The sequence below is a fragment of the Tympanuchus pallidicinctus genome, unplaced genomic scaffold, assembly GCF_026119805.1.
Source record: "Tympanuchus pallidicinctus isolate F22 unplaced genomic scaffold, pur_lepc_1.0 scaffold2, whole genome shotgun sequence".
NCBI lineage: Eukaryota > Metazoa > Chordata > Aves > Galliformes > Phasianidae > Tympanuchus > Tympanuchus pallidicinctus.
In genome coordinates this window covers 7,303,264-7,317,142 of record NW_026294721.1, presented here as the reverse complement: position 1 = coordinate 7,317,142, position 13,879 = coordinate 7,303,264, and the positions used below count along the sequence as shown (strand labels likewise).

The 13,879-nt window shown below is 41.9% G+C and overlaps 1 protein-coding gene across 1 annotated transcript in view; it reads left to right on the top strand.

The window, feature by feature from the left end:
• Window positions 1-6,313: 6,313 nt before the first annotated feature.
• Window positions 6,314-13,879, top strand: part of LETM1 (leucine zipper and EF-hand containing transmembrane protein 1) — a 28,917-nt gene continuing 21,351 nt past the window's right edge. Inside the window, exons 1-3 of the mRNA XM_052682183.1 lie at window positions 6,314-6,487; window positions 9,440-9,497; window positions 12,159-12,615. Coding sequence (XP_052538143.1) covers window positions 6,409-6,487; window positions 9,440-9,497; window positions 12,159-12,615 — 594 coding nt within the window. The 5' untranslated portion in view covers window positions 6,314-6,408. The remainder of the gene's footprint in view (window positions 6,488-9,439; window positions 9,498-12,158; window positions 12,616-13,879) is intronic.

Here is a 13,879-nt window from a genome sequence, read left to right as displayed (position 1 = left end):
ATGTCAATAGAGCTATACTTTACTTGCCTTGGAAGTTGCTGTTTTTCTTGTATCACATAAACAAAAGTTTAGAAAATGTTTATTTTCAGCCCTTTCCAATAGTTTTTTGATATTATCCGCAAACCGTGCATGTTCCCTTACCATGTTATATCTGTTAATGTTGCCAATAGCAAAGGGACATGACATGCATATGCATGCATAGGTTTGGGGCCCAGCAGCTTAGGTCCTGCTGAGGTCAAGGCACAGACATTCAGACAAACACTGATTTAGAAAATTTACAGTATTAGAGGACGGTTGTAGAAAGGGAAAGCTCGCTGACCATTCCAAAGGAACCAACTCCTTTTTTAAATCTCTTAATCTGCTTTTCATTATCTCTGTGGGGAGGCCTCTTGAGAAAAGCAGCTCTTTGACTTGAATAAAGGAGGGGCTGTGGGCTTGCATGCTGGAATGGGAAGGTCATTGTATGGCAGCACAGAAGATGGGAGTGTTAGGCAGGTCAAGGAGAACAGGATAAAAAAGTGTGAGATCTGTGTTACAGCCTTGGTCTGGATTATGTAAGGTAGTGAGTTTAAACCGGGGACAGTAAACAAGAGAGAGTGATTCAAAGGCTGAAATATATTCTGGTAGGGTCATTCAGACTGATTGTTAGGAAAAAATATATGGGCTAGGACTGATAGGATCATGAGCAAAACCAGCAAGAAAGAGGTAACAATAGCTGAGGCCCAAGAGGGCTAAATTCTACACAGGAATTCTTTGCTTCAGCAAATCAACCTTTCCATCCTCAATATCTTTCTTATTTGTTCTTTTAAAAGAAATGCTCAGTTCTTCCCTCCTTTCAGGCAGACAAAGCCCAAATATGCCTGGGAGACAATGAGACATAGCATTTTCCCTGCTACCCAGTGGTACAGCTGCGAACGTGTGCTTGTAATCCTCTCTATTCTAAAGCAGTGCTTATCACAAGCAGCCTCAGCTTTACCAAATTGCTAAAGTTAGGCCGTTGCCACTAAAATGGCCCTTGGAAGTAGCCCATTTTTCTCCCTGTCTTTTATAATACAAAGCTAACAATTCTCCTACAATGGTTGCAGCCCTTCTCCTGTTTCTTTAATGGACACAGACTAGAAAGTATCTGGCTTGCAGGACCTTTGTATTCCCCAGCATTCCTGTAATCCTTGCTGACTTCTCCAGGAGTTTTAAGATCTATAAGGTGTGCAGGATCAGGACTACTAAATCTGGGATTGAGTGGGGGGGACCTTCATGGTTTCTTCCCTTACTTCCTGATGGATTTATGAAAGTAGAGGTGGCAGATTTCAAGCTTTTATTGACAGTAACACAACATTTGGTGTTTTCCTAAAGACCTGACTCTGAGAGGCAGATGATGGCACAAGATTGTCAGCTTTCTCTGCTTCTAATTGCAGACAGGAACTTGCAAACCCTCCAGACTAAAAAAAAAAACAACAAAAAAACAACCAACAACAACACAAAAACTGGAGGCAAAGAATAACTCAAAATGCATATTTTTAAAGCCTGTAATTGATAAAATCAAATTGACAAACTAGAAGGCCTAGCAGGGAATTTTAATTACAGCACTGGTAATATTGTAGCAAAATCTCAGCCTTCCTCATATCAGCTGGCACTAGCAGGTGCATTTTTCACATCAGAGGCTCCTTTTGTTATCTTTTTTTTTCCTCCATATTTTTCAGCGTCTAAATCACTTTATACATTATAGCTATTTGCTATTTTATATCAGTTTTGATTTTTTTTTGTTTTTTTTTTTTTGCTATGTGTACAGTCTGAACACTGCCTACCCTTTCTCCTCTGCTCACTCCTGCCTTGCCCAGAACCTTCTAGCTTTTTCCCCATGTCCTTCTCCAGTCATGTAGACTGCAGTGGCCCAAAACACTTCTGTGCAATGATTCTGCATCTTTTCAGCTTGTTTGTTTCACATAAGCTCCATCTGCTGGTTAAAGCTAGAATCTGTATGAGTTTTCACTGCGACCTGCAAATACTACTTTTCCCTCTTTGAAAATAGACCACATCCATATTCTTCCAGTGGTGTTCTCGTGTCTGCCTAAAGGTAAAGTTTAATTAATGACCACGTAAGCTATTATTTTACAGGGCAAATTTGGGTCAAGTTTATGCAATATTTTAAAACACTTTTTCTCTAGAATTGGAGTGGGTAATCATTTGGAATGATTTTTCAGCACAATATTACTGTTATGGAAATCTCTCTGGCACTGCATGCAATTCCCACTGCTTCTGTGCTCTTGCTAATGCGTAGCCGCTACTGCTTGGTTTTGGCACATAAGGAACAGGAATGAACTTGCGACCTGGACGTTCATAGAGAGTGAGTCTGTAATCCAGCTACCACTTGAACTTTTACCTTCGGGTTTTAACATTTAGAAAGCAACGGGAGTATTTTTATGTATCCTGGGAGTCTCTCCAAAATATCTATGATTATGAATGGGAGTATTTTTAAAGACTACTAACAATTCTTTGGTTTTCTCCCTCGAGTGGAAACTTAGTGTAACTGCCTACACAGTAAAGTCTTTTTTTCACATTTACGCTGAACAGTGGTGAATACCGATGAGGTTGATTTCATATTGCTGAATCTACTCAGTAAGACAACCTGGTAATTGCCATAGAAACAGATTCTGCAGACTTAAACCTTAATTCTACTTTTAAATATCATATATAGACCTGAATCACTACAGAGCGTATAATCAGGCTGTGTAAACAAAAATGATTCTGCATCAGAGAAACAGCAAGCCTGTTTTTCATCCCATCAGATGCTAATTGTGTTCCCACCTTCCCCTACTTCCAGCCCACAGCATGACAAATTGAACCTCCTTCCCCTTATGCACCAAGTCCTATCTCCAGTGCCTGCTCAGCTTGTCACTTTGGTGCAATGGGGAACAGAGGCCATGTGTGTGAAATGAATGTGGTCCTGGCAGGAGTGTCACAGATTTTCTATTGCTACCCAGCCACTTGCACAAGCTAGAGGGCAACTGTATCTGAAGTTGGGAGTGAAGGTCCTGCTACTCACTCTCAAAAAAAAAAAAACATGAGCAGGATCTAGCAGGTGCTTCCTGGAACATATCTACCCTTGGGAAAAGAGTGGCAACTATGCTACTCTGTGTTTTTGTAAATCTTATGTACATCTCTCTTTAAACAAATAAAACATTCTTGCATTTTTTTTTCATATCACTGGGTTATGCTCAGATATAAGTAAATGTTTTGGTGTATTATTGTGCTCTTTGTTTTTGTTATGGTTTCCATGCTAACAAATAGAAGGCATTACTTTTGGAGCAACCTATGTAATTGTTTAGCCAGTTCTCATGCTGCTATTTAACATTCCAGGGGAAAAAAAAGCTGATGCTTAACAAGAAATCATAACCTTAATTTTGTTTAAATACTGCATGTGTTTTCATCCTCATTAAATCCATCTAAAAAGGGTTTGTGTTTCCTCCTTTTAGTCTCACCCTATTCCTGCCAGAAAACACATAATTTTCAACAAGACCGCTGGCAGTTTTTCCGAACAACATGGGTGCTTTAAGAATCTGGTCTAAAATGGCTGTAGTAGCTTAAGGTTTTTCAAATAAAACCCTAGTAACTATGTGTTTTGTGTCTTATTCTGTGTTCAAGTGATATTGTGAACTTATAGGCTGCTTGAATGTACTGGAATATGCTTTTCTTTAAAGCAAAAACTGACCTGTATGGATAATCCAGATATAAACCACAGTCACTGGACCTTCTCATATGGAAACAGTTCATACAATGACTTGAAAATTATTATTAGTTTTTTTTTCTTAAGCTATATTTTACAATACTTATTAAGTGCACTAAATCAAGTAGTATTTTGAAACTGTGTGTTTGTTGAGAGAATTTTCACAGAGTGTATTATTTTTCCTTTTAATATATGGTAGAAAAGCACACAACTTCCAGGTATCAACAAATCTGGAACAAAAGGCTGTACAGAAACATAACTGATTCAGATCTGAAAGGCTTGCGTGTACATTGTCTGGCATGCTGCATACCACTGAAATTAATGAAACTGTTGAGAGTCTGATTACTCGTCTGCTTAAGTGTATTGAGTCCACTGTAACCATCTGTTTGCTGTCTGAAGGCTCTTGTCAATAGTTTAATGACTTCAGAGCATATTCTTCTTGTTCTGTAGACTTCATATAGTGTTTCTACATAATTAAGCAGCTTTGTTAAAGGAACTGCCATTAGTTGCCCCATTTCATTTTGTTATCATCCAACCAGAAAGAAAAAAGAATAACAAGAGAAGGCTACAAATCCACTCTCGTGACTGGGAGATTTTTTTTTTAAGATTCATGGAGTAACATAAAGCAATGTTGTTATGTCACACAGTTTAAGCAACTTTAACCATTTAAATATATCAGACTCTTAAGAGACTTCTGAAAGCCTTCCATTATGTTTTGGAGCTATACATTTTAAAAGCAGCTCTGATGAAAAAGCACATAAATATCAGTTACATTTCTAACAGTCACTAAATAGAACCAACAATAGTGGTTTTGTAGCCAATACAGTTAAAAGACACATAAGAAATGGGTATCTCGATTTATTTTAAGGTTTGGTCAATTGAATATTCTTTGATATTCTATATGATGAATCACAGAATTATGGAATCACAGAGTTGTAGGGGTTGGAAGGGACCTCTAGAAATCATGAAGTCCAACCCCCTGCTAAAGCACGTTCCCTACAACAGATAGCACAAGTAGGCATCCAGGCAGGTCTTGAATATCTCTATAGAAGGAGACTACACCATCTCTCTGGGCAGCCTGTTACAGTGCTCTGTCACCCTCACTGAAAAGAAGTTCTTCCATACGTTTGTGTGGAGCTTTCTATGTTCCAGTTTTTGACCATTGGCCATTGTCCTATTGCTACACACCACTGTGAAGAGCCTGGCCTTATCTAATTGCTTCCCACACTTCAGATATTTATAAACATTGATCAGATCCCCTATCTTCTCCAGGCAGAACAGACCAGGGTCTCTCATCCTTTCCTCATACGGGAGATGCTCTAGGCCCTTTATCATCTTTCTTACCTTTTCAAGGAGACTCTAAGAGATCCCTATCTTTTTTGAGTCCAGAATTGGACACAGTAGTCTAAATGTGGCAGAATGGAGAAAGAGGATCACCCCCCTCGACCTGCTGGCTGCACTCTTTTTAATGCACCCTAGGATACCACTGGCCTTCTCAGCCACCAGGGCACACTGCTGGCTCATGACCAACCTGTTGTCCATCAGGGCACCCCACCCCTCCGTGGGGCTCCTGTCCAGCAGGTCATCCCCTAACCTGTACTGATGCTCGTAGATAAACAACATACATTTAATTTAATTGTTCATATTTAGGAGAAACCCCTGATGATTTTCTTTAAATACACAAAAGAACTTGAAAAATGAATAATTTCTAGCATTTTTGAAGTCTTTGGAATAAAGGGACGACTTCAGACACATTTGCTTTTTCCTCTGTTTCAGTCGGTCTCCTTTTGGGTCAATCCTGACGATCCTGCCACCCTTTGCAGATAAGGAAACAGCCCCTGTTTTCTTCAGGGCTTTGGTGTGTGCAACTGCCCGGTGTTATAAACAAAAGTGAAACGCTAGAGGTCCATAGGAGCAGAACCTTTGTGTCTGTTCAGAGCTGCCCTTGAGGCAGCCATCTTGTTGTCGATGGTGTCAGCCATCTTGTTGAGAAACACTTGCAGCAGCTTTGCCCCCATTTTCCACCCAAACTTCACACACCTCATTTTTAGCATTTCATTGTTCTCATATTAAATGATCACTTCTGCAATTTGATTTGGTTGTTCCCTATGTCTCTGTGATCAAAGGTTAAACAAAACGAATGGCACAATTTATGCTGTTCTGAGCATGTGAGTATTTGATCAAAGATGCTCACACCAGTCGGGAACGGAGTGGTATTCGTGGAACAACGAATCCTAACTACAGCCAGCACCAGCAAAGCACCGCTGTTGGCTGTTGCTTTATGTACTATTTTAGCTCTAAAATATCCTAACACTCTGCAGACAGGTGCTTTTTTCCCGTCACATCCTGTTATACGCGCTCAGTAAAACGACCAATTGCTGAGCAGTGGTTTTAGCGGGCTCACTCGGCCCCACACGCGTCACCGCCGCGGGGCCAGATCCCCTCAGCGAGAGCCCCGCCTCGCCGCCGCCGTCCTCTACGATGGGCGTCAGCGCAGCACCCAGGACTACAGCTCCCGGCATGCCGCGCGCCCCGAGAACTACGCTTCCCGGCGTGCCCGGCTCCGGCGTGGGGGTGGCGCTATGCGGTCGAACCGGCCGGGCGCTGCTGGGTGTAGCGGGGTGCGCAGCGTGCGGCGGGACGCGAGCGGGCTTGCCGGCGGCAGATAGCCGCCCAGCGCCAAGATGGCGTCCATGCTGCTACAGAGCTGCGGCCGGCGGGCCTGGCGCCTGCCCCGCGCTCTGCGCCGCCAGGCCCCGCAGGGTGAGGCTCCGGCGGCCCCGAGGGAAGCGCGGCCCTGCGTCGCCGGGGTGGGGGGGGGAGCTGAGGAGGGAGCGAGGGCTGGAGCGGGAGAGGCGCTGCGGGGGCTCGCGGTGCGGGCGGAGAGGTCGCGGCCCAGGGCCGGGCCCGGTTCGCGGCGTGGGGGAACGTGAGGCGCTGAAGGCGTCCGGTCCCGTCAGGGCCCGAGGCCTTGCTGCCCCGTGGCTGCGAGGCGCTGCTCTCAGCGTTGCGCCCGTCTCACCGTTCGTCCCTTACCTTACGTTATGAAGGCGGTGTAAGTTCAATTTCATCCAAGCGGCTCTGAAGGCGGTGGAAAACAAAAAGGAAGCTGAGCCATACGCGTGATACGGTTTCTATTACTGAGATAACTTGGCAGTTGAAATATCTCAGCGCCGTGCAGTTTAAGGACATGGAGCAGCTGATGCCCTGTGACGTCCATCAGCCTCACGCCTGCTTTTTACGTCCGGGATCTGGAGCGGCCAGGGTTTAGCTGTGGGGTGAGGAGAGCTTAGCTGTCATTGCTTTCCTGCTGGTTGGACAGCTCATCCTGGAAAAAAACTCATGCTGGAATGCTGTGGTAAAATCAGATAGCTTTTGTGCTGTAGTGCTCTATGCTTATGGTATCTTCAGTACTTTTAATGGAGCATTAATCCATTACTAATGATATTTTATGGTGTCATTTTTTCATGGAATCATTAAGGTTGGAAAAGACCACTGAGTTTGTCCAGTCCAACCATCAACCCATCTCCACCACATCCCTCAGTGCCACATGTCCACATTTCTTGAGCTCCTCCAGGGACAGCGACTGCCACTTCCCAGGGCAGCCTGTTCCAGTGCTTTATATCTCTCTCAGAGTGGTTTTTATGTGATGTTTTGCTTTACTTACCTCATCTCCTTTGCTTTACAGGTCAGTAATCTAAGATTAAGTTAAAGCTAAGTGCTCCTAGGAATCCTAAATGTTCTTCCTGTACAGATCAAGCTGCTTACACTTTGTAGGGACTTAATTCCTGTCAGCAAGACCCTTATTGCAATAACAGAACACAGCTATTCTGCATCACAAGCTTTCATTCTAATGTCTTATTACATTTAAAGTGTTCTGATTGTATTTTTTTCCATGAGGAATATGTGTATGCATATCTTTTCTGACACTCACTTTCCCTACTCATACTATTGCAAATTCTGAAGTTAACAGTGTTGAGCATGGTGAGCTGTATTCATCTTGCTCAGACATGTCTGGATTTCTGTCCTACTCCATAGGCCAGAAGCATGAACTTTGCTCTTTTCTGAAGAAAGCAAGTATTTCACTTCAGGGCTGGGTTGCTACCAGGTACTGTGATTAGAACATAGATTCAATGTAACATACAGAGATCTTGTAGTCAGAACTAGCCATGTTCAAATTTAGTTACTCTCTAGAATGCTCCGTTGACATCCGTGTTTCTGTGTGCTCGTTTGCATTCCAAAAGGCAATATGACAAGAGTTGTTGGAGTCAGCATGTTTTCTTTCATATGGTAACTATAGAGTTTTGTTCTTTGCCCTTTCCTTGGAATTAATGAGTCCTAGCTGGAAGACAAAGTTAAATGAAAGCATCTTGCTCCTACTGAGTTTTACCAAAGAAACTTAAAGCCAACTTTGATCTTTTCCATATCATCTCTCTTTGTCCTATGAGCACCTGTCTGTAGCAGGTAATGCCCTCTGCCAGTAGGACTCTCATTTTTGACACGTGCTTTGTGTACTTTCTGGCACTGAGACAGAAAAACATACGGTTTTGGGGCTCATCTGTGAAGATCCTGAATGCTGCTGGCTTGTTCAGCTGTTCTCAGGAGCGCCTTTTTGATAGGGCTTGATTCTCAGGTCAGGGAACTCATCCACTGATCAGAATGCCTTCACAGGTTCCCAAGGCTGGTTTGTGAGCCAGAAGGGCTGTCTTTCTCCTCTCTCTTGAGATCGGTAAATCCTTTTCCTTTGACTTTCTAATGCCATAACTTCAGTGACATCAAAGCCCACTTAGCACAGTACATCCAGTGATTGTTGAGAGTGTTCTTTGGTAAATCAACTTTTTTTTTTTTTTTTTTTGCCCCCCTCACTTTTCCTTCTGTTGTGCCTTTTGAAGTCCCTACCTGATTTTGGAGATTCTCTTCCTGTAATAATTAGGCTGTGTTGCTGGGAAATGCTTTTGCCAGTCAGATTTGGTACTTTTTCTCAGGTATGACTACTTCTACTCAGTTTCTCTTATAGGTTGTATCTTAGCTTTGATATTAAAAAAGTTGACCAGTAACCTTGAAAACGGATCTTAAACTCTGCCATCTCTTGGAATTGACCAGAAGTAGTGTAGTAGGTGGTAATCCATCTGGGTTGTCTAATACTGTGTTGTTGTGAAGTCATTCAAAAACTGCATTTGCTTTCAGTGATGTTGTTCAGAGTTGCAGTTGTTTGTCCAAAGGACTCAGAAACCTGTCAGGCAATTGAAAAGTCCATGCATTACCTTACATTCCACAGAGTTTGGCTGTGTATGTGGGCAGTTTGCTTGCACATGTATGGAGATGTCAGCCATGTTACTAGAAGGGCTTCCTGCCCTTCTGTTTTCCCATTTTATCCTATGAGTCAGAAGATTGCAGACTGAGAGAAATGTGGAGAACGTGCCACGTATTTTGATTCCTGTTGGAATAGGATGAGGTTTTTGGTCTTCAGTACTTCACTTGCCATTGTCAAAGGAAAAGCTCCTCCTTCTTGGCTGTTTGAGATGAACAGTCATCCCAACTGTGAATGTGCTTACAATAAAAATCCAGTTGCATAACAGCAGTTTCTTTGTGTTTTTATTGGTAACTGCTTCTTAGTAAGACTGGTCGTTTTAGATCACATTTGTGTACAATTCACTATATGGATAAATGTTTTTCCGAATTCAGATTGAATGCTAATAATTGGTGTTTTTCTAGGTAACTTGGGAGATCGGGCTTGTCTTAGTTGTTCATCCCTGAGGTTGGCAAACAAAATGTAAGTAACTATGAAACGTTTTTTCTAAGCTCAAAGCTGTACCAAACACTTGGTTATTATACTATAACGAAACACTGTTTTCACTTCTGTACTCAAAGTGCCAGCTTTATCCTGTCACTGACAGACATAAGGAAGACTGGGAATAATTCTCTTCACCTAACTGATTGTATGTGGGAGAAAGTGGTATCTTTTCCTTTTTCATCCCCTTTCACTCTGTTTCCTTAAGATGTGAAAGCAATGGAGTATTATTTTTCTGTTCTTGCCTGATTCCAGGTGACATAATGGCATATCGTGGGTTCCATGCATCCTTTCTCCATGGAATTCCTTAGTGTCTTAAGTATTCAGACAAGGGTAGTTTGAAATACATAGTTGTCAGTTAGGAACTTAGTCACTTGAGTTGTACCTTGGTCAAACCAAGACAGTGTTCTGTACATTACAGCCTTGACTGAGGCTCATTGAGGAGATTATGGTCTCTTTTGCAAGTAAATCCAGTTGTTCTGTGCTCTTATGTCACATAAGGATCTGGATGAGAGAGTCCATTCTCCTTCTGACCTGCCTTACAAGTCATATTTATAGATATACATTTTCTAATGCTTTTTGTTGGAATAAAATATGTTGTCTAGTTTATTTAGTCTGACTGTTCAGTAAACAGTGACCATTCCTCAGTTTTGTAAGTTTCTATTTTATCGTAAGGGTCTTGCAATCACAGAATCACAAGGTTGGAAACGACCTGCAAGATCATCCAGTCCAACCACCCTCCCATTCCTATTAGTACCATAAGCTACTAAACCATATCTCGTAGCTCCTCATCCAGGCGCCTCTTGAACACTGCTAGGGACGGCGACTCCACCTCCCTAGGCAGCCATTCCAGTGCCTGACCACCCTTTGAGAGAAAAAGTTCTTCCTTATGTGCAACCTAAACCTCCTCTGGTATAACTTCTGGCTGATTCCTCGGGTCCTACTATTTGCCTGGGAGAAGAGGCCAGACCCTTTTGCACCACAGCCTCCCTTCAGGAAGTTGTACAGTGCAATGAGGTCCCCCCTGAGCCTCCTCTTCTCCAGACTGAACAATCCCAGCTCCCTCAGCCGCTCCTCATAACACTTGTGCTCCAGACCCCTCACCAGTTTCGTTGCCCTTCTCTGGATACATTCCAGGACCTCAGTGTCTTTTTTGTAGTGAGGAGCCCAAAACTGAACACAGCACTCAAGGTGCGGCCTCACCAGTGCTGAGTAGAGGGGGATGATCACCTCCCTGCTCCTGCTGGCCACGCTATTTCTAATGCAGGCCAGGATGCCGTTGGCCCTCTTGGCCACCTGGGCACACTGTCGGCTCATGTTCAGCCGAGCATCAACCAACACCCCCAGGTCCCTTTCCTCTTCGCAATCATCCAACCACTCATCCCCAAGCCTGTAATGCTGCATGGGGTTGTTGTGGCCAAAGTGCAGAACCCAATACTTGGCCTTGTTAAACCTCATCCCATTCACCTCAGCCCGGTGATCCAGCTTATCTAGATCCCTCTGCAGGGCTTCCCTACCCTCAGGCAGATCGACGCCACCTCCCAACTTGGTGTCATCTGCAAACTTACTCAATCTGATACAAAACATAAAGCGATTCCTTTCTTCAGTATTGTCAGTTCTGTATCACTTGCTACATAATTAATTATGAGAGGCTTTAATATATAGACTTTTTTCAAGTCTCAGTTGGCTTTTTTTATAGATTGCTATGATGCATGATGCTATATTCTCTCTTTGGGAAGTATTAAAACTTACTGATTTACTTCTGTAATATAAACAGAATGTTGTGACAGAAATCACTGGTTTTTAGGTTGTAGATTGGTTTGTTTGTTTTGAGAAGCTCTTGTGCTAAAAGCTGCTGTTACTTTGATGTTGCTCCTTAAAATAAAATGAAACAGATGCCTGCACACATCCAAGATTCAAAGCAGGAGAGCTTGGGAAGAAAGCTCTGCATCCAGCATCTTGTAGTGGAAGTGTATTCAAAGAGAGGCATTTCTTGTCTTCTAATGTGTGTCTGTTGTTTCAAGTTATTTAATAACACTTTCCTTCTGACTTCAGTTTGTATTTAATATAAGAGAAAGAGCCACATTCTGTTAGTCCTGTGTGCACCACCTCAGAACCACAGTGGAAGTTCACGTGTAAAGTTTCTTCTGAAAAAAGAAAACAAGATCAGGGGAGAGAGTAAGGGAGGAACTCCAATGAAATCAGATCTCTCTGATGCTAATCCTCTTCCCCTAACTCAGTACCTGACCCAAGCCTACAGTCTACAGTATCTTAACTGTTTTGTTTAAATAAAAGAAATAATAGAAGGGTCTTTATGTTACTTATGGTTTTACAGATTTATTTTCAAGTGGAGAGCACTTCTGTTTGCTGCTTTTCATTTAACTTGTGTAAAATAAGTTACTTTTTCCAAGTAGTTTAAAGGAGAATCCACTGCAGAATTTCTTCAGGTTTTGTTTTTTGTTTTGGTTTTGTTTGGCTGGTTTTCGTTTGATGGATTTGTTTGATTTGTTGTCAGATTTAGACATCCTGATCTTGAGATTTGTAAATAAATCTCTCTGAATAAGTGGTGCATGCATACATATTCCTCAGCCGACGCACCATGTATTGTTAGTTTTTAATGCTCTTTCTTCTTCTCTTTTGAAGGACTGTACACTTTAAATATTGCACTGGTGTTGCTCCTGTTTACACATACTCCAAAAAAGATCACTGCTGCTGGTGGACTAAAGCATCGGAACGAACGTATTTTACTCTTATGAGCTCTTCTGGCTCATGGATGCCCCTGGCAGCCATGGGTGTTTTAGGACCCAAGTATCTTCCGGTTAGGTGGTGGCATTCTTCACGTTCTCTTCAAGATGACTCCATAGTTGAAAAGTCCCTGAAGTCCTTAAAGGACAAAAACAAGAAGCTGGAAGAAGGAGGTCCGGTATATAGTCCAACAGAAGTGGAAGTTGTGAAAAAATCTATTGGACAGAGGATTGTGGATGAGCTAAAGCACTACTACCATGGTTTTCGATTACTCTGGATTGACACAAAAATAGCTGCAAGGATGCTCTGGCGAATACTGCATGGAAATACTCTGTCACGTCGAGAACGGAGACAGGTACTGAGTAAATACCAATTTCATTTTAGTATCCTTAATGATTGCTCCGTTTTATTTAACCTGAATTCATTCTTTTTTGTGTTTTCTTCCTAGAGTTAAAATGGCTTTATGAATTTCTCTCCTTTGCCTCACGTAGGCACTAAGAACTTCTGATTTGATTCCCAACTGTTTTAAGTCTTTTCCTTTGGTATGGCTCTTTGAACCTACCATTAAAACAACAAAATATGCTGTTTAGAAATGTGACTACTCTGTTTCTAAATGATACATGAGCATATATATCTTCTCTTGCTCTGTGTCTGGAGAAAAAAAAAGTTGGAGATAAATTCTTTTGCTAGTTAGAAAAGCTGATTTTTCTGCTTTGGCATGTGAGCAGCAACTGTGGTTTCTTCTCAAGTTCCCATCCAGTTACACGTGTAAACATGATCACTTTCTCTATTTTACGTTTTCAGCTGAAAAGATGGAGGCAAAACACTTCTAGCAAAAGTTGGTTTTGTGCCAACTTGGTTCTAAAAGCAAAACCAAAAAAAGAAAATAAAGTAGAAGATGTAGTTTAACTTCATGGTTAACAGTGTGGTGCTATTTCTGTTTCAGTTATAAATGTGTATGTGAGATAATTCTACTCTGAACAGATAACTTGAGAGAAGTCTTTATATTTTCCACATGCCGTGCAGCTTACAGTCTTTGAAATTGTGTAAAGATGACCATTTTAGAAAAGTTTGAAAGAATTTTTGAGAAGAAGATTTGGACAATAGATGTAAACAGCTTGTACAGATCATCAAATTGAGTTCTTTTAAAACTCAAAAACACTTCATCTGGTATTGAAAAAATTGTGGTGGATGAGATGTTTGAGAATAAAATGTGTATGTATTCTGGCAGCAGGAGTGGTTGGTGCCTCTGGTGGTTAAGTATAAATGTCTGCAGATTGGTGTGCTACAGAGGCAGTGTGTTAAATTTGGGTCCTAAAAACGTTCCTAAATGTTCAAAAACACGAATGCTTTAATGATTTACTGGTAAGCTTAGCTGCATAATCGAGCATTTTCATGGATAATTTGAAAACAGCACGTCTCAGTGAACTATGCAGAAATGTTTCTTTTTGTACATCTACCAGATCAGATGCATGACAGAAAGGTACGTGTGGTTTTCATCATTCATTGTGGCTGGGCTCTCTCTGCAGCAGCAGAGGTTGATGGCATTTGGTCCCAGCATCTTCACGCGACTTATTTTTGTTCTACTCTTTAATGCTGGTGTAAGAGTGTATTTGGCA